At 38.6% G+C, this 20,807-nt stretch overlaps 1 protein-coding gene across 1 annotated transcript in view; it reads right to left on the minus strand.

Moving 5' to 3' along the window:
- Window positions 1-20,807, minus strand: part of LGR4 (leucine rich repeat containing G protein-coupled receptor 4) — a 121,629-nt gene that overhangs the window by 20,816 nt on the left and 80,006 nt on the right. Inside the window, exons 3-7 of the mRNA XM_051966151.1 lie at window positions 20,117-20,188; window positions 17,665-17,736; window positions 3,840-4,055; window positions 1,191-1,262; window positions 32-100 (exon numbers count right to left, since the gene is read on the minus strand). Coding sequence (XP_051822111.1) covers window positions 32-100; window positions 1,191-1,262; window positions 3,840-4,055; window positions 17,665-17,736; window positions 20,117-20,188 — 501 coding nt within the window. The remainder of the gene's footprint in view (window positions 1-31; window positions 101-1,190; window positions 1,263-3,839; window positions 4,056-17,664; window positions 17,737-20,116; window positions 20,189-20,807) is intronic.

Here is a 20,807-nt window from a genome sequence, read left to right on the forward strand (position 1 = left end):
AAAGAAGCAGTAAGAGAGCAAAAGGACTCACAGTTCCTTCAAACTTGGCAGTGCTTTAATTGCTTGAGGAAATTCTCCCAAATTATTGTAATTCAAGTCCCTAGAAGGAATGTGAAAATGAAGATGAAACCAGATTGAACAATAATCACATCTTTGTAAAGCAGAGGTTTTAATTCCCAGCCCTGGCTGAACCACACTAAAACGTAATTGGGAAATGTTTAACAAAATAAATAAAATACAACACAGATGCTGTTAATTTGAGACTTTCTAAGTCAATACACTGTCACAGGGATCTATTTCTATTGGAATTTGATTCAATAATGTTGGAAGAAATTATATTAGTTATAACCCTGTCCTAAAACATGACATCATTCAAAAATACCACCTATTGATAACTGTTATGGAAATCAAAACTATAAATAAAAAATTGCCAAGACTTTTCCGATAGACTTGCTTAGAGATTTTTTTTTTTAAATCTCTGTCACTATGCAGTAATTGAACCCCCCCCCCCATAAAACCCTCCCATGGAAAAACAAGTACAAACAATATTTGGGAAACTGAGGACTAAGTCTAGTGAACCTAACAACCCTCATGAAATTCTAGGACTGCTGTACTCTTTCCTATGGAAGCTACCACCAAAGACTTTCCATCCAGACTCAGTTTCCCTAGAGAAGCCTCAGAAACAAGAAGGGATCAAGAAGCAAAGCTATTGGACTCATTCAGATCAGGAATATTACCCTTGTAAGAAAAACTTATCAACTTTGCTACCTGATTCTACAAAGTCACATTAGGTGAAAAAAGACAAGGAGATCAGTTAGTTCTATAAGAGCAATATCAAGCCTCCATAGCTGGATTAACAATAAGCAAAATGGGGTTTAAGACATAAGGCTGTGTTTGAGTTTTAATAAATTAATGACATGATTTTAGAATAACATTTGTAGAAATGTTACACACACTGTATTTTTAAAAATATTTTAATTTTTTCTTTATGAAGACCTAAGAACCTTCCTTCTTTTCTAACCACAAATCTGAATTATTCTTGATCCGACTCAGAAAACTGTCAAAACTGAAATAATACAAAATGATAAAAAATTGATAACATCGATTCAATACCACATAATTTTCCTTTTATAACAGTTATAAAAATAGATATCACGATCAATAAGAGAAGTTATTCAGGATATACTTACAAAGTTTCCAAATTGTCTAATCCATCAAAACAGTGTTGGCCCAGGGTCTTGATTTTATTATTATGAAGGTGCCTGAGGAGGCAAAAATCAAAAACAATATATAGATATTTCTAAGCAGTAACTCTTTTAAGTACTTCAAAGACAAAGAATGGCTCCCACATCCAATCAATCTGGATGTTCCCTTTAATAATGTAGACTAAGAGTCCATCTATTCTTGTCGTCTGCTTAGCAATGTCTGACACATGAATAAATGTTTATTGATTGAATTTTGTCAGGCCTCTCACCAAAAGTTCACCAAACTAAACTAACAGGTGATTAAATTGTTGTTCAGTTAGTTCAATCACATAGGACCCTTAGTGACCCCATCTGGGATTTTCTTGGCAGAGACAATAGCACAGGTCTGACCATATCATTTACTTGCAATTTATAAACTATTCCCCAAACCCAACCCTTTATCTTCTGCATTTATACAAGCTGTTGGCAAGGCCTGCAAAGCATTCCCTCCTCATCACCTTCTGTCAGGATCTTTAGGCTCAGCTCAGGTGCCACCTCCTACAAGCAGCCTTCTCTGAGCGTCCCAACCACCTGCCTGCCCCCTCGCCCTCACTACACTCCTTTATTGGACACATCCAGGAGAACATAAGCTCCTTGAAGGTAGGGACTTTCTCCAGTATGTCTTTGTATCTCCAGTGCCTTCCACATAAATAACTGAATGAAATTAACTGAGGGAGATATCATGAGATAATAAAAATGGATGTGAATCCTGACTCTTGTCACTAAATTAACTGCATGAGCTTGGACAATTGTCTGTGAGCCCTGGTTTTCCTTTACCTGACCTCTTAGGCAGTTCTAAATCTCTGCCCATATGGAAAGAAGAAAAAGGGCATTTTAATCACTAAAGTATTTATGGGAATCCAACACAGTTTGTTTGGATTCCTTTTTTATTTAAATAAAGGGGAAATGCTGTTAACTGAATCTTAAATCTAAACTATTGGAAAATCTTTATTTGCCCACAATTATTTGTAAACAGGGGAGAAGGGCAATTTGATATTTAAAAAAGGTCTATAACAGGAGCACTGGAATAGAAATTAATTTCTATTACTTCTGGCATGGATAGTAAGGACCCAAACCAATACCTGGAACAAAACGTACAAGCTTGCTAAATCCTGACCCCAAATGAATCCAAATATCATTTTGTTTTAATGAGCCAAAGCTACAAAGAAACTCGTGATACCCATTAAAACCCAAACCAAACATAGTCATATAGTATTTGGCTCAGCTTGAATGTATGTGTACAGTATATCTGATGGCAGGGTCAGAAGGTCTCATAATGTCATAAAAGCAGTTAGATATTCCCAGTTCAGGCCCCTCCTCTCCTCCCACTTTAACTTTTTACCCTGGCCTCCTAAAATGGCCTCTGGATTTTCACTCCCTTCTCTCTCTAGGCCATCTATCTCATGGATGTCCGAATAACCTTCCTAAACCAGATACCTGGCTTTGTCATTCTTGGTTCAAAAGCCTTCGGTTGGTTCCTTGTTACTTCAAGGATAAATTTGTTGTACAGCTTTTTTTCAGGCATGTCTGACTTTTTACAGCCCTGTTTAGGGTTTTCTTGACAGAAACAATGGAGTGATTTGCCATTTTCTTCTCCAGCTCATTTTACAGAAGAGGAAACTGAGGCAGATAAGGTGACATGCCCAGAGGTCATATAACAATTGTGTCTAAGCCAAATTTGAACTCATAAAGATTAGTCTTCCTAATTCCAAGCCCAGGACTCATCAATTGCACTAAGTAGCTTCCCAAAAAGACCTCCTTAAATGACAAGCCCTTTGCAATATGTTTCCAGTCTACTTTTATTGATCTGTTCCACATTACTTTTTTCCATGCCCTCCAGATAAAGTGGCGTGATTCCTATGTTCCAAGTTCAATATTTCATCTCCTGTCTCCATACCATTGCTGTTCCCCATGCCTTCCTCTCCACCTCACAGTATTTTTAAGTGCATTCAAAGCCAGTCCCATTACAAGATCTTCCTAAGTCCTTTTTCACATTGTTGTGCACATTCTCAGCAGGGTACATGTCGTTTCTCATGATTCTGGGAAGACTATCAGATCACCGTGTGGGCAGAGATTTATTGTCTTTGTACGCCCAATGCCTTCCAGATACCTCCTCCCATAGCTATCTCATCTAATCAATCTGGATGTTCCCTTTAACAATGTAGATCAAGACTCCATCCATGCTTATCTCTGCTTAGCAATGTCTAGCACATGAATAAATGTTTATTGATTGAATCTCGCCCACTCCTCTCAAAAGTTCACCAAAGGGAGTATCCTTTTAGACTCACTTTCTCTTATTTCATCGCAAAGACTAAAGTAGATATGATTACTCCCACCACAAGGGCTTAACAAATGCCTACTGAGATAATTTTGCGTGTGACCTGATCAGAGCAGTTTAACAGAATAATCACTTCTCCAGTTCTGGGACTTATACTTTTTGTCTCTCCGGTAACATGCCGGAGAAGATCAACTACAAAAAGTAGTTGGAAATGCCAAGAGATGCCCTTCCCTCCCCCATTTTCCTCTCTCCATTTAGGATGGCGAGTCATTCTTCCAACTGACCTCAATAAGAAACTGAAGGTAGTGAGTACTTACAGAACCACCAGGCTTGAAAGGTTGGTAAAGGCGAAGTCAGGGATGCTTGTGATCTTGTTAAGAGCCAAGGTCAGAGCTTGGAGAGAGGGGAGGTTGCTGAGTGGTCGCACAGGCACTTCACTCAGACTGTTGTCATCGAGCCACAGATGTCGTAACTGCACGAGACCCTCAAAGCTCTCCTCAGGGACTGAGGTAATGTGGTTGGCATCTAGACGCCTGTCAGAGAAAACAACAGCCAAGTTCAAGAACACACTTTAATCGTTAAGGAATGAGTCAATTAGTCACACAAGTCTCACAACTCAAAAAAATTGAAACTGAGAACGGAAATTGTAATGGCTTTAATAATTTGGGTAACACCTATTTCAAGTGAAATTTGTTTTTAAAAAATAAGCTCCAAGTTAGTTTCCATTAGTCACAGTATTCTCTTCTTCCACACTAAGAGGATTTATTGATCCAAAGCCACAGTTTTACTTTAAAAACCAGAGCTATGTCAATTCTCTTTAATTAGACATACTTCATAGTTGCAAAACAATTTTTTAATCCAGCATTTTTTACTATGTTTTAAAGTCCTGAAACCATTTAATACTTTTTTTTCAAACAGACAGAAAGCTGAAATGACATATAAAGTTTATTTGAAGGGGAAATGAGGACAGTAAGATAGTTATATAGTTGGAAATGTATCTCAACTTCAAACATACATTTTCCACTATGGCTGATGTTGTAGTATAAATGGGACATAAGCAAAGAGAGCAAATGGAATAATCCACCTACTACAAAAAGACTGAGCTGATGTTTTACCTGGCAGAGGACACAGTGTTCCACAGATGTATGTAGCATCAGAACTGGAAGAGTTAGGAGTCCTGTGTTCCGGTCCTAAATCTGCTGCTATTTGATCTTGAATAAATGACCTTTCCAGAACTTAGCATAATGCCTGGCACATAGTGGGTACTTGATAAATTGTCAATTGACTGAAATTTTTGAAATTTTGAAAAATCATGAATCTGAATTAAGTTTCTAAGATGCCTTCAGGGGGGGGGAATCATTTGCAGGGTGGGTATGGACCAGTGGTATCATCTCCATGGAGAAACACCTTTCTCTGATATAAATTATCAAATAGTCTATAACTTGTAATCTCAGAGAAAGGCCTGGGATCTGTGAACTTAAATATACATAGATAACTTTATTTCAATATGATTGGTTTTCTTTGTAAAACTGTGGATTTTATTTCATCTACCTAGAAACATCAATATGACAAAGAATAAAATGACCAAAGAAGTCCATGAAACAAAAATGTTAAGATATCAAGACAACAAATTTTTATGAGGCGTTGACTCAATGCCAAGGCACAGTGCTGAGCTCTGAGGACAGAAAGTAAGGCCACACCAATCCTTGGGTCCTTAGCGAGTTCTTTGAGCCACCAAGTGTCTTTTTCTTGATTTTTGCCTTTTAGCCTGTACTATGATCTTTATATTCCAAATTCTAGCAGAATGTCTGGAGTCATATAGAGTTGTTGGTCTCCTTTTCTATTAGGGAACTGATAATGCCAATCTCATGAGAAAACATTCTTGAGCTGTTGGATCCATAACTCACAATGGCAGAATATTAAGTTGGTTTATTGCATGTTAAAGTTGGAATCAACTATAAGAACTTAACTGCTTCATTTTACAGATGTAGAAATTGGAGCCCAGCAAAATAATATTTTTAATTATGGCCTGGAAATCATAAATACAGAAGTGAAAAGCACACTGGAGGGTGGGAAGGGAAGATTCCCCACTGGTCCCTACAATATCAATCAGGTATAAAAAGTTTGTCTTTTAAGTGAAGGAGGGATGCATTTATAAGCAATGGAGAGTGCGGGGATTGAAGAGAGGAGCTCTATCAGCCCCGTATGACTGAGAAAATCTGGACTCTTGGAGCCTCTGTTCTGCATCTGTTATCTGAAGGGCTTGGTGCTTAAATCCAACAAATCCAAACTTTGGCTTGGAGCTCCCTCTTATTGAAGGCCTTCCTTGAATTCTCTTAAGATGTTATCTCCTCTATTCCCTTCCCTACTCTATATACTTTGTATATAGTTTGTATTTTTACATTTCTACATGTTTCTTCTTCAGATAGAATGTAATCTTCTTGAGGGCAGGGCTGACAGTTTTGTCTTATCTCTGTAGTATCTGCCACATAATAGGCACTTAAATAATTAATTGATCAACAAGTAATGACTAACTGATGCTTTGTTCCTTATGTATCTAAAAAAGACTTGAAAAAGTCCAAGCGAGAAGGCAGTTGCTGTTTCAAGCATTTGGGAGCAAATGCTCTCAAATTCGTTTCTTTCCCCATAAACTCCCAAATTCATCCCAGTCTCTGAGAAAAATAGGTGTACCAAACATACTAGGCTAATAGCACATACCTACCAAAGGTCTTTAAGGGATTCTTTATTAATTTGTCTTCTTTACTTGAGACTTCCAGAGTTTTGTAGGTATTTAGAAGCTCTGTATGTTTCCCATTCCTCTTGCCCCAAATCTGGCTGGTGAGGGCTTCCTCAAAAATCAGCTAGAAATTTTGTGCCTACTTTTTAAAAAGCCAAATGCACCCTTTAATTAATGTTATTTTGGGGAGCAAGGGCTATTTTTTCCTTTTATTTCCTGTATCTTCAACACTTAGTGCAGTTCCTGGCACATAGTAGGCACTTAAATGCTTGTTGATTTGATTTATTTTTTCCTTATTTGACAAGATCTCATTTTAAGAGTAAAGTCTGTATTTGGCTCAATATGATTCCCTCCCTTCCTTTTTTAAAAACAGATTTTTTCACAATGCAAAGGTGAACTGCAGCCCATTCCCTGGACCTATGATTAGAAATCCCTATGTTATTACATTAAACCAAGTTCTACCAACACTGACTTTTTCAAGGATTGCCGTCCTCCTCTCCCCTCCCCAGTCCCCTAGCTGACTCCTCTCAGATGGTCAATCAGCAGGACAACTGATGCTCTTCTGCCTTCTCTCAAGAAAAACAGGAAGAGAAAAACCAGAAGGAAACTCAGAATTGAATTCTAGAGTGCTAGTTAAAAAAAGCTGGCCAGGGAACAAGCTTTTGAAACTCTATTCAAATGGTTTGCTGTCTGTGACACCTACTGTGACCTTGGGCACTGGCAGAGGCAGCACCCACACAGAGAAAATGATAGCCTGCGAGCCTGCTGTGTGCATGGCCTAGAATCCCAGAATGTCAGAGCTGGGGGGGATCTTCCAGACAACGGAGGGTGCTTCATGTTACAGACTAGGACACAGAGGGGGATCAACTTAAGCTTTTTACTCCCAGACTCGGCAGGGGAGTTCTCAGCTACCACACCCCAAATGACTGCAGGACAAAGAAATGCAAAGAGGGGAAGTTTCTGAAGCACCAAGAGGTTCCCAAAACTCCAAGGCCTAGAGTTTCACCAGGAAGGAAACCTGTGTCTTGTGCTTCTCTCCTTGGCCAATAATGCTGCAGAAGCCCCCACAGAGAGAACCACCTAGGAGACTCTACTTGACCCTAAGTGGGAATTAGAAAGTGAGGAGCTAAGAAAGGCATAGTTTCATACATTCTCTCTCATGTCTCCTCCCAGAGATGCTAAATCTGCTTGTTTATTTTTAATACTCTGATAACCTTTTCAGTGGTTCAGTTTCTTTTGTACTTAGGTAAATTTTATGCATCGAAAACATTAGCACTTCTATTGGAAATTGATATGGAATATGGAAACTGAAGCTTAAAAGAGGTCAAATAACTCGCCACCAATCATTTGGCTAGTTCGTGTCTGAGGGAGGATTCCTGGCTCTTAAGTTCTGCACTCTAGCCACATCACCACTTAGCTGGCCAAGCATGTTCTGTCTTCAGATTGCCCAGAATCATCCAGTCTCTATGTGCCAAAGGCAGGTCTTGAACTCGGGGATTATGGGCTCCAAAGCAGCCATTCTGGCCCATATAATACACTGCTTTAAGTTAAACACAAAAACTGGTACAAAATGTAACCCTTAAGTTAAAAAAAAAAAAAAAAAAAAAAGCAAAAACCAAAACTAAACCTTCTAGAAAGGTGGTCTCTTGTGAATCATCAAAGGGTTAATCAGTAGATCTCAGTTGATATGCAGGTGTCATAGCCCCATGAGAAACAGGTGTGCACACCCTGATTTGTGAAGCTTTCACTGAGGATCAACATTTCAGCAAAGAAACGAAAAAAAAAAAAAAAATTTTTTTTTTTTTTTTTTTTAAGAAAAGCCTGAGGGCTCCCTCAAAGATCAGCGAGAAACTGCCAGACTATTTTTTTTTCCACACCTCCCAGAAGATGAAAAGGCTTACGAGCTGACTCCCTTCTTCAATCCATATTCAATTTCTTTTATGCTGCAAGATGTTTTAAGGGGATGGTGGAACCAGTTTATCAGGAGAAACTTACAAAGGGTCCAGGGTAATTGCAGAACTGTAGGTTGATAAGTTTCTTCCGGTAGAATTTTAGTGAGCTCAAGTGGCCAGATCCTTTGCCATAGCCTATATACATAATGCACACGTGCGTGTGTATACATACACACACATAATGCATAATTGTATTGTACACATCTGTATATACTCATATATAGGTATATTTATATAATATACATACATGCACACACACACATATATATGTTTGTGGTTATGGGTGTGTGTATTTTATATATATATAATAGAGGTATATTTATATAATATACATACATGCACACACACATATATATATGTTTGTGGTTATGGGTGTGTGTATTTTATATATATATAATAGAGGTATATTTATATAATATACATACATGCACACACACACACACACATATATATGTTTGTGGTTATGGGTGTGTGTATTTTATATATATATAATAGAGGTATATTTATATAATATACATACATGCACACACACATATATATATATATGTTTGTGGTTATGGGTGTGTGTATTTTATATATATGTGTGTGTGTGTGTGTGTATATATATATATATATATATATATATATATATATATATATATATATATATATATATATATATATTTAAACATGTTTAAGTAAATGGAACTTTAAAAATGGTGGCCAGTGCGATAGAGCAGAAAGAATAATGGGTCTAGAGTTGACCCAAGTTACAATTCCATCTTTGCTATTGTATGTGTTTGTGTGTGTGTACAAATTTTTATATGTGTTTATTGTATGTGTATGTATATGTTTAAGTACAGGGAGCTTTAAAAATGGTGGCCAGTGTGTTAGAAAGAACACTGGGTCTAGAATTGATCCAAGTCACAATCCCATCTTTGCTATTTACTACCTATATGACCTTGGAAATCTTTCACTCCTTGCCTGGGGCCTCAGTTGGTCAACTGTAAAACACAAGGTTTTTTCCTTTTTGGCATCCCATTCAAATATCCTTTCTCTTCACAGCAGAACTTAAAGCCCTAAGCATCCATCCTTCAGCTATTTTTCTAGCCACCATGAGCTCTTTTTTCTTCTCTGTTCTCTTTAGTAACCCCAGCTTCGGAAGGGTCATTGGAAAGTTCTTTCTTCGTAGGAATGAATCCTTGTTCTAACTCTGGCACAAACCAGCCAGATCACTGTGCACAAATAAGAATCTTAACTCATTTTCCCTTCAGGTTCCCCATCTGCTCTCACACCAGAAAATGTTTTAAGAATGAAGCTGTCCAAGATAAATGTGGAAATATGTAGAGAAGAATTGCACATATATAACATATATTGGATCACTTGTTTGTGATGACCACAGTAGCACCCTGGATAACTTAGATTCAGCCAGAGTCAGGATAAGCAAAAGTCCTTGGTCTTTATTCTTGATCTTTAAAGGTAGAAGTGAATTAGATGGACACAGGATCTCCACAACGACCTTCTTCCTCATCTACTGCCAAAGTGACCCTTATTCCATCCCCTAAACCCACCTACAATTCTCTGTATACACCAATTATCGAGCTAGCATAGGATAGTGGGAAGGGCCATTTTGTAAGTATATGCTTACAGAGTATTGTCCAATCAGTAATTAGTCTTAAGTGCTCGGTTGTCTGACCTCAGTGCATCAACTCAAGAGTTTCAGCCCTTTACACTTGCCGTCCAGAGAAGAGTGGGTAGGGGGAAAGGAGAGAGAAAAATTTGGAATACAAAGTTTTGCAAGGGTGAATGTTGAAAACTATCTTTGCATGTATTTTGAAAATAAAAGGCTAATTTTTAAGGGAAAAAAGAAAACTGAAGGAAAAAAGAGAGAAGGGAAAAAACTATTCTAAACTGTCACAAAGAATTCTAAGGAATACTTCAATTATGAACTGATCAAAATATGGTTGAAAAAGATTAATCTCTTCCTAGTCCTAGTCACAAACTGTACAAAATCTCTACAACTGAAATAATCAGAACACAGCCAATTCATTGATTAGTTTTATTACAAAATGTAACCCATCCAGATATAGTTGATAGCACTACAGAGTAAATAACAATTTATCAATTTGAAGATATATAATAAATGATGAAATGGTCAATTCTGGGACATAAAAAAAAAAAGCTGACTTTTGGATTGTTTTAAATATTTTGTTTTGTTTTGTTTTCTTTCTTAAAACGGTACCTGACAGTTTGGAACTGGAATAGTCATTAGACATCAGTTAAGTCTTCCAACTGCAGGCCATTCTGCAGGAAGAGGACTAAGAGATGCTAAGATCTCTACTAGTCCTAAATTCTAGGTTTCTAAGCTGTCCCCAAGTTCTTGATCTGCCGCCCCATGGCAGTCATACATCACTTGTTCCCACTTTCCAGAGACTCCCCAGTCTCATGCTTACTCCTTAACCAAGGAAACTCTAAGCTAGTCATGCTATAAACTCCCTCCTCCTCCTCCTCTTCTTCCTCCTCCTCCTCCCCCCCAAGTCAAGAACTCACATAACTGCTCCTGTTGGGCTCTAAGTGGGAGTCATATGAGGAGGTTAAAAAACTGAGACAGTTTCTCTCCCTCATGCTTCCTTCACAGGAGTTAAACTGCAAGACAGCTTGGGGGTTTCCCCCTAATATTGTGTAACTATATTTAAGTATAATTGGTTTCCTTCATAATCCTCTATATTTTGCACACTTAAAAATATTACTGGGACAGTTGGGTGGTGCAGTGGAGAGAGAAAGGTCCTGGAAGGAGAAGGGCCTGAGTTCAGAAGGGGCCTCAGACACTTATTAGCTGTGTGACCCTAGGCAAGTCACTTAACCCTGACTGCCTCAAAAAACAAAACATTGCTGTATTCTGAGAAAAGGTCCGTAGGCCTCCCAGACTTGCAGAGATGTGCGTGACACAGACAAGATTAAGAATCCCTGCCCAAAGGCGGAGCCGTACACTACTCCTTCACTTGGGGAGGAGAGCCAGCATCTGCCAATAGCCCGAGCTTCTCTGACAGAAGCACTGGCAGCACCAACAGCATTGGCAACTTGAAACAAAAGCCCTACAGCCCGAGCCTAATGCTTCCCACCACACCTCAGCCTAGGAGAGAATGACACTTGAAAGCTCCAGGCAGGCCCTTGGTGCTTCCCGTCGCCCCCTTGGCTCCCACGGTCCCAAAGTTTCTGCTCCTGTGTTCCTGGCCCAGTCTCAAGAGTGAGCCCAAGGCCTCCAAACTAGTCCAGCCACCTTGCCCCTGCACTATCTCAACCGTCCTCACCAGCCCCAGACTGGATGGAGGAGAGGAACGGGAACAGCCACTGGACCTTATTCATCTGCTTCATTCCCGAGCCATCTTAGAAGCTCAAAGCCCTGGGTCCAGGTTCCACCTCTGGCCCAGACTGGCCAGGAGACCCAGGCAAGTGTAGGTCTTGGCCAGGATGCTAACGTTACTGCAGTCTCCTCCTCCGGGAGATCCAGCTCACAAGTCCAGGCCCCAGCCCTAGCTCTCTACAGTCATATCTTTTGTTGCTGTTCAGTCATTTTTCAGTCCTGTCTGACTCTCTGCGGCCCATTTGGGGTTTTTCCCTGCAAAGATACTGCCATGGTCTGCTACTGCCTTCTTCACCTTATTTTACAGAGGAAACTGAGGCAACAGTCTGGCCCAGAATCACATAGCCAGTCGATGTGTCAGGCCGGATTTGCTCTCATGGAGATGACTGTTCCTGATTCCAAGCCCAGCGCTCTATCCACTGCATCACTTAGCTGTCTCTACCTACAGACATGCATGTATACATACAAACACACATGATGTTGTATCTCTTAGTAGAGACTGCTAGGTGTTACTATACTGTATAGAGGGCTGGACTTGGAATTAGAAAAATTCGGACTTAAATCTTGCCTCGAATATTTACAAGCCATGTGACCATTGGTGGGTCACTTAACCATGCAGTCTAAGTTTCCACATCTGTGAAATGGGTAGGATCAAATGAGATCATATAAGTAAAATGCTCTGAAAACTTTAAAATCCAGTTATTGTCATTATTAGGTAAGGAATATAAACTTCTTGAGGGTGGAAATTTCTCACTTTAATCTTTTATCTCTAATGCCTAGGACTGGGGCTAGCACCTCCAAAGCACTTCATGAATGCCTATGGATTAACTGGCTAGAGGAACTCTAAAATCCCTTTTTGCCCTCTACCAAGGATCCAACAGTCACTGTCTCTATCCCACCTCTAACACTGATTAACTGTACAAAGCTGAGCAGGTCCTTAGTGCTGCCATCAGTAACAGTAGAGTCTTTTCCAACTCTGAATCCTACCGTACCGCTTTAAAAAAAAAAAAAAAAAAATACTCCAAGTAGCAGAGAAGTCAGCTTCATTCTTAAAATCCATTCTGCATGGGAGAAAAAAATTTCCTTCAAGACACACAAATACCACAAATTAAGAACCAGTACAGTAAGAAGGGAGCCAGGAAGTGGTTAGGGTGCTCTGGGATTGCAATGAGACAAGACACTATGTGCCTTTCTATGATAGGCCTGCACTATTAATATTCATTTCTAGCTAAAAGACTAGTTTTGACTCCCAAAATGCTACAATTGATTCTTTTAGGATATTCTATGGGACATCAGATGTCTTACAGAATAGTGGATATTTTTTGCAACTTAAAGGAATTTTGACATTTAAGTGTCCAAGTGCAAAGAACATCTATCTTTTATTTTGGGATACAAAACTTGCTTGCTGAAAGATTGGCCATTCAACATTCAAATCCTTCCTCTCCCCCTTTTACTTTCTTTTATAAGTCTATAATTGGATTTCTTATTCCCCCAAGCAGTTCTCAATCTGTAATCCTAATTTTACAACTTCTTGGAAGAGTTTTATATATTAAAAAAAAAAAAAAGTTATATAAAACCCTCCCCTAGGGTTATATGTAAAAATGACCAACCAATTGATAAGAAAAGTCATTAAGTCCAGTGCCGACAGCAAGTATTCAATAAATACCTATACAATTCAACGTGAAGATCTCAAGACCTGTGACTAATCTTCTTTGCCACCCCAATAGTCTTCTGAAAATGGAAATCACACATGGTTTTTATAAATGTACTTACTCCTAACTTTCTAGGATTATCATATCCATTTCAGATTGGAAGGGACTTACAAGACCACACAAGTAATAAGTAGTAGACAGTATTCAATCTTAGTCTTTTCATTCCAAATCCAGCATTCTGTGCATTACACTGAGCTGATGATGACGACGATAATAATAGCTAGAATTCTTTTAGGTATACAAACCGCTTTATAAATATTACCCCATTTTACCCTCACAACAATCCTTGGAGGAAGATATCATTATCCCCATTTTTGTTGTAATTTTGTTGAGTCATCTCAATCACATCCTACGCTTCGTGGTTCCATTTGGGGTTTTCTTGGCAGAGATACTAGAATGGTTTGTCACTTCCTTGTCTAACTTATTTTACAGATGAGCAAACTGAGGCAGGTAAAGAGTATAGAGACTTGGTTAGGACCATCCAGCTATTTTAAGTGTCTGAGGCTGGATCTTCCCAAATTTATTTCCAAAGCTCTCTTTAGTATGTTTCCTGAGTACAAGGGAGGCCTGGAAATACTCAGACAACAGCACCAAAAAACAAGAAGAGTTTTTAAAAATCCCTATTTCAAAGCAAATTTGAATATCTGTGTGCCAGTTTTTCAGCTACGACTAAGAAATATTTAAAACATTAACATTATTTTAATATACTTTTCAGGTAGTACTTTCCATTTTTACAGCTTTCACCTAATGCTGATGGACAATGAAATGTGAAAGGCAACCATCAGGCATGTACTTCTAAATCTAACCACTTCTGCTCATTTACAATAGGTAATAAATGAACTTTGGTCCTACATAGCACTTCTTGGAAACCACAAGGAAATCTCTCTGATAATTCAGGATTAGAAATCAGATTTTAAAACTCAGTCAAGTGCTGATAAGGCCTTTTAAACATTAGGAGAGAATTTCAATTGTATCTGACTTGACAACTACACCCACTAGGCTAACAAAACCATTCCTTTTTCCTCCTCAAAGAGAACAGTTCTCAGCCACAGCTACTGAATTATACAGATATAGATGAAAACATTCCAGAATTTTTTTTTTTTTTAGTTGGCACATCAACTCTAAAACTAAGGGGAAAAATGTCAAAGCAAGCATTTAAATACTGAATAAATGAATGCTAAACATAGCATGCCCTCGTTAAAAATCATTTTGAGGGGGAGAAAGCATATGGTTTTCTGGAAAGTGTTATTTTTAATGGGCTAAAATAACACTACGTACACTGACTTACTGACAATTTTATTCAAATAATAAAACAACCAATCCAACACCCAAATTAATTTTATTCAAAGGTCAACAAGCTTATGTGGCTTTTTGTTTTGATTAGTCAAATAATGTTAGAGAATAAATATATTTATTCTATAGATTCTTTTGGTCTCAAAGACTTAGGATGGAGCAGCTACATGGCATAATGAATAGAAGGCTAGGCCTGGAGTCAGAAGGATTCATCTTCCTGAGTTCAAATCTGGCCTCAGACACTTATCAGATGGATGACCCTGGGAAAGCCATTTCATCATATTCACCTCAGTTTCTCGTCTGTAAAATGAGCTGGAGAAAAATATAGCAGACCACTCCAGTATCTTTGCCAAGACAACCCTAAATGGGATCATAGAGAGTAGGACATGATTGAAAAATGACTGAACAACAAAAGACTAAAGAGTGGACAAGGTCTCTGTCCAACACATACTAAAGTTAGGAAGTGGACACTAGAACCAGCAAAGTTGCTGCTGATAAGGCAAGCCAGATTGATCAAGGAAAATTTGATCTCCATGAAAAAATACATCCAACCTGCTCTTTTGGAGAAGGTCCTCAGTCCCAGCCCATTTTGTCCATTTCTGGACAATACAAAATTACTATTCTTTCCCTCCTTCTCCCCCTCCCCTTCATGGCCTCCTCCCACCCCCGGTTCACAAGATCAATCTCATAGCCCTGAATTCATGTGGGAGATAGTAAATTTTTATTATCTTATACATAAATACCTCAGGAATAAATGTTTCTTTTTGCATTTATTTTCCCAGAAGCCCTGATATGTTTGTTTTGGAGTTGTAAAAGTTAATGTTTGATTTTTGACAACCTGATAGCTGTAAGGGAGTCATCTGGCCCGATGCTTATTTTAGAGATGGGCCACGGAGGTTCAGAGGAATGTACGGACTTGCTCAAGGTTACAGAGCTGGGAAGGGGCACAGAACTGAACTCAAACCAAGCCCCCTGATGCCAAGACAAGCATTTCTTTGATGACATAACAAACCATCTGTCCTTGGAAAGCTCTCTCTCCCCCCTTCCCTTTTTTTGTGCAATTAAAATGGTTTTCAATAAGTCATTGTTTGTACAGAAGCATGAATTTTTGTCTATACCTTTAATTCACTTCAAATGAAAAGAATTTTTGAATAAGCCAGCCCAGTTTCTTTCTCTATAAATTATAGGGGTTGGGGGACGCATTAGATGACCTTTAGATTCTAAAACTGAACTCTTGATCCTACAGTCATTGAAGAAACACAAGGGGAAAAAAATCAACAACATTTCAAAACAGCACATAAAGGAAGGGAAAAGTAGCAATGTAATTTCATAAATCAGTCTACATAAATAAAGGAGTGGCCTGACTATATTATTCACCAGCCCTAAAATTCGAATATCAGAACTGGAAAAAAACAAATCACTTCATTTTACAAATGAGGAAACCAAAACCAGCTAGGGAAAAAGGACTAACCCAGGACTACTGTATAAGGATATGGAATAAAAATGCACATATGGGGTAGTTTTAAAATGTTTACCTACTTATAATTTTTAAAAAACTGCTCGACTGCATAAAATAAAGTAAAACAAATATTAATTTTTAATCCACCACAATATAAATAAGAAACAATTTTCTCTATTTCATGTAATGTCTAAATTAATCTTTCACTTTAACATGAAAAACTGAAGGAAAAAATCTTTTAAAAATTTCTTTTAATAATATTAAAAGACAAGGAGGAAAGACTGAAGCATAACATGGGAGACACAGAGTCGAGAAGACTCCGGGTTCAACAGACCCAAATCGCTCATGATGAGAAAGCTTAGAAGGCTGAGCTTTGAGCTTCACTGAAGAAAAAAGTTAAGGGCTCATACCCAAGTCAAAGATTCAGATGATCCAAATAAGGCAGAGCAGCACATGGCACCTCCTTCAGGAAGCATTTCCTGCACCACTACCCCCCAATGTTGATGCTCCCTCAACCCCTAGCACCATCACCAGCGCTTCCCCACCTCCTCTCAATACCTTACAGGTTCTGGCTACCTGCCAGTCCTGGGCACTCTCCCTTTCTCTTTGCTGCCTACAAACCTCCCTGGCTTCTTTTAAAATCCAACTAAAACCCCAGCTTACATAGGAAGCCATCTCCCAAACTACTTTTCCTTCTATTAGTCATTTCTTATTTATCTTGGACAGAACTTGCTTTGTAGAAATTTGTTGGTTTGTTGTCTCTCCCATCAGATAGTAAGCTCCTTGTGGGCAGGGACTAACATTTCCTTCTTTTTGTGCCCCCAGTGCTTAGCAGAGTGCCAGGCACTTAGACGAGGCTTAATAAATGTTTATTTTTTGATTGATATAATGTCTCCATCATTAGAATATAAGCTTTCTGAGGGCAACAGTTGTTTTTTGGTTTTTCTTTATATTCCCAGAATTCAGGACATAGTTAATTATGCTTCAGCTGGTAGAGAAGGAGCAAGCTAGGTAAGGGGCTGCCTGCTGTCTACAAACTCCAGGTTCCCACAGTTCTACAAATCCATCCCCGTGTCCTAACCAAGCTGGCTGGCTAGCCTGCATGCCTCCATACTGTGTGAGTACCCTACTTTTCTCTATGTCCCGGCACAAATGCACTACAGCCCCTTGGCAGGGCCCTCTGGAAATGGCAAAATGAAAATTTTAATAAGGCAATCAATAAGACTAAACTAAACTAAAACGTGGGTCTGAACATAAAATATCAAACTACATTCAACATCCTAATTAGGGGGTACTTTTGGAGGATTTTAGTCGGGGTTTGCTAGTAAATGTTTAAAGAAATGGATTGGTGAGAGGGGACAAGTATTCCTGACATCCTTTTAAGCTTCATCTGCATTTTAAACATTTTCTCCATCACTTTCTGAAGTCTGGAAATCAACAAAATAATAAACTAAGACCCAATTTGTACAGCTTGCTGATTTCCATTGTAAATTTAGCTCTCACAATCATGACTCTGAGCTCTCAAAGGTACAAAGGGGTTGATATTTCCCTATTTGTGTCCAAATATCTAAAGAAAACATTGAGTTGCTTCCAATCATCCCTTTAGAATACTCTAAAGTTCCTACATGAAGACAAAACATACTTACAAAGACTGTAGAGAGCTCAGTCCTCGAATGGCTTCACTCGGAACAGTTTTCAGCTGATTGTTCTGGAGGGTCCTGGAAGAAAAGCTTTTATTAGTTAAGAAACATCCTTCCCCACCTGAACCACACAGAAAGAGGATGGAACCTCAGGATCAGGGGGCATCTCAGAAGTTATCTATCCCAGTGCAGATCTGAGTGAGAATCATCTCTTTTACTCCACCCCCATGGTCATCCAGTCTCTTCCTTTTTTTTTTTTTTTTTTTTTTTTTTTTTAAATAATAACTTTTTATTTTCAAAACATATGCATAGTTTTCAACATTGATCCTTGCAAAACTTTGTGTTCCAAAGTTTTTCCCTCCTTCCCCCACCCCTCCCCAGAAAGCAAGTAATCTAATATAGTGCAATTCTTCTAAACATTTTCACATTTATCATGCTGCACAAGAAAAATCAGATCAAAATGAAAAAAAGTGAGAAAGGAAAAAAAAGCAAACAAACCACAAAAAAGTGAAAATACTATGTTGTGATCTACACTCAGTGCCCACAATCCCCTCTCTGGGTGGAAATGGCTCTCTCTGTCACACATCTATTGGAATTTAGCCTCTGCTTTTAAGATTTATATGTACCCTCTCGCATGCATGTTGTATACACCTGGAAGAATACAAGCTCCAATCTTTTTATCCCCAGAACCAAACACAGTGCCTTGCAGATATGCAATAGGCACTTAATCAATGCTTAAATAATTGAAGACCTTCAAAGAGAAAGATACCATTGGGGAAAGGAAGAGAATCTACTTATTAAGTGCCTATTATTTGCTGGGTGCCTTGCTAAGCACTTTTTGCAACATTTAATCCTCATAACCACTCTGGGAAGCAGGTACTAATATTATTCACATTTTACAGTTTAAGAAATGGTGGGAGACTGAAGTTAAGTGCTTTATCCAGGGTCACACAGATAATGAGTATCTGAGGCTGCATATGCAAGCATGTCTTCCTGAATTGCAAGTCCAGCACTCTACACACTGAGCTACCTTCTTCTTCTATCTCCCCAATCTGTCTATTCTTCTATGGGACAGCTCAGACACTAAAGAAGCAGAGCGGGGAGCAAAAATACAGTAGAAAGGACTCTGGATCTGCAATCAGAAAATGAGTTCAAATTCCACCACTGATACTTCCTTGATGACCTGGATAAAGGTTTGTACATTCAAGCTCCTTAAAATCCCCTGTAATGCTAAATCAGTGACCTGATGTGATCTTAGGACTCTCTAGAGCCCAGGTAAGGTAAATGGCTTCCCAGGGTCAAACAGCTAGTAATTTGGTGGACTCCAGGACTGGCCTTAGGCATTAACACCACATTGCTTCTTATAAGTGAATTTAAAATTATAAAACCTGTGTTCAGTTTGACAAGGAGAGAGATATCAACTGGGAAAGACCAGAGCTTATCACCTCAAAGCTGATTCAATCTCATAGTCTTTTTACTATGGGCTAGGTGGGAAGATACTGTGTTAATGTCATTCTAAGACATGAAGGTGGGAAGCTCATTATAGTCACCTAGGAGGGTTAACACATATAGGAGGGTTAACACATTACTTTTTCTTTTTTTTTTTTAACAGAAGACTGTCTTTGGGGCATGGACACCAAAAGGGAAAATATGTTTTGTTTGGGATGGGATAGAGAGGAGAAAAATGAGAGCTTATTCCAGAGGGAGAGAGGACACAAGACAGAAGGTATGAGAAGTCAGCCTAACAGGAAACAGTCTCTGAGGGAAGATATGGCCCAAATTTAATTTCAGTAAGCATTTATTACTGTATGCTACATGCAAAGCAAGAGGTTGTATAGTTCCAGATGAAGAAAGGGCTTATTCCAGCCCCATCTCTGGCTCCTCAGTGCCCCAGGAAATTGCCTAAGATTATTAGGATTTCCATGCAAGAGTTTACCCTCACCAATAAAATCACAGGTTCTCCCCCCAACACATAACACACATCCTCATTACAGTTACATTTGCTATGCCACATCCCAGAAGCTAAAATCTTTTAGTAAAGAGAATATAGGAAGAAAGAAAATGGTCTGCTAGCACCCATTTGGTGTCCTTTGAGGCTATCTCCCCTTTGCTACTAATTAAGTCTCCAAATAGAAGAACATGACTCAAATCCTAAAGAGGAAGAATGTTTTAGAGATCTTACTTAACCCTTGGACTATGGTTTTAATTTTAATTAAATGCTATTTTTAAAAATTAACATTTGACTGTAACTTGGAGCTTTTATTGGTTAATTAAGAAGTTAGCTTTTGGTACCTCTCTAGGAAAGATTATCTGAAGGCAAGGTTGTCTAAAGTACTTGAACGGCCCGCTTGTCCTCCCTTCTCTTACTCCCTTAAAAGGCACCAGCAGAAAGCAGACCAACTCATTCAAAAAAAAAACATGGGGCTGGCTGTGAAATGCTAAAAATGTCATTACTTACAGGACTTTGAGCTCTTTCAACCCAGACAAGGCCTTTGGATGGATAAAGGAAAGGTCATTGCCAGCCAATCGTCTGGAAAAAAACAACAACAATAGTGATGATGATAATAATTCAACCTGTTAGAATTCAAGATATTTATGGCCACCTAACATATGATTAGAGTGAGCACTGAACCACAAAGATATTTTTAAAGCATAGCTGATGGAGAGAGAAACATACATCTTAAAGTCTTTCTAACATGGAACACAAATTCTAAAAAAGAGGGGAGCAGGGAGGATTTTCCAGGGCTTTTAAAAAGCAATCAATCCAGATGCAATTATTAAGCACCTACTCTGTGCCACACACTGTGCTAAGTGCTAGGGTACAAAGACAAAAACAATCCACGCTCCCTAGTACACATTCCAATAGGGAAGAAAACATACAAACAACCATGTGCAACAAAATCCAAATAGTCCTATACGTACCAGGATCAGCAGAAGCACCATTATTCAAACTGTTTAATAATCATATGCTTTATCTGACCCACATTCTAGTTTCCCATTTCCAGAGCACATTATTAATACTCATTACACAAGACAGATAATAAAACACTTACCTCCTCCAGGTAGAGAGGTGGGGAACTACTGGTGATAAATGTTATATATATTGTAAGACCCAATCATTGGTTTTGCTTAACTGTAATTCTTTAATT

The sequence above is a fragment of the Antechinus flavipes genome, chromosome 6 (genome assembly GCF_016432865.1).
Source record: "Antechinus flavipes isolate AdamAnt ecotype Samford, QLD, Australia chromosome 6, AdamAnt_v2, whole genome shotgun sequence".
NCBI classification, from domain to species: domain Eukaryota; kingdom Metazoa; phylum Chordata; class Mammalia; order Dasyuromorphia; family Dasyuridae; genus Antechinus; species Antechinus flavipes.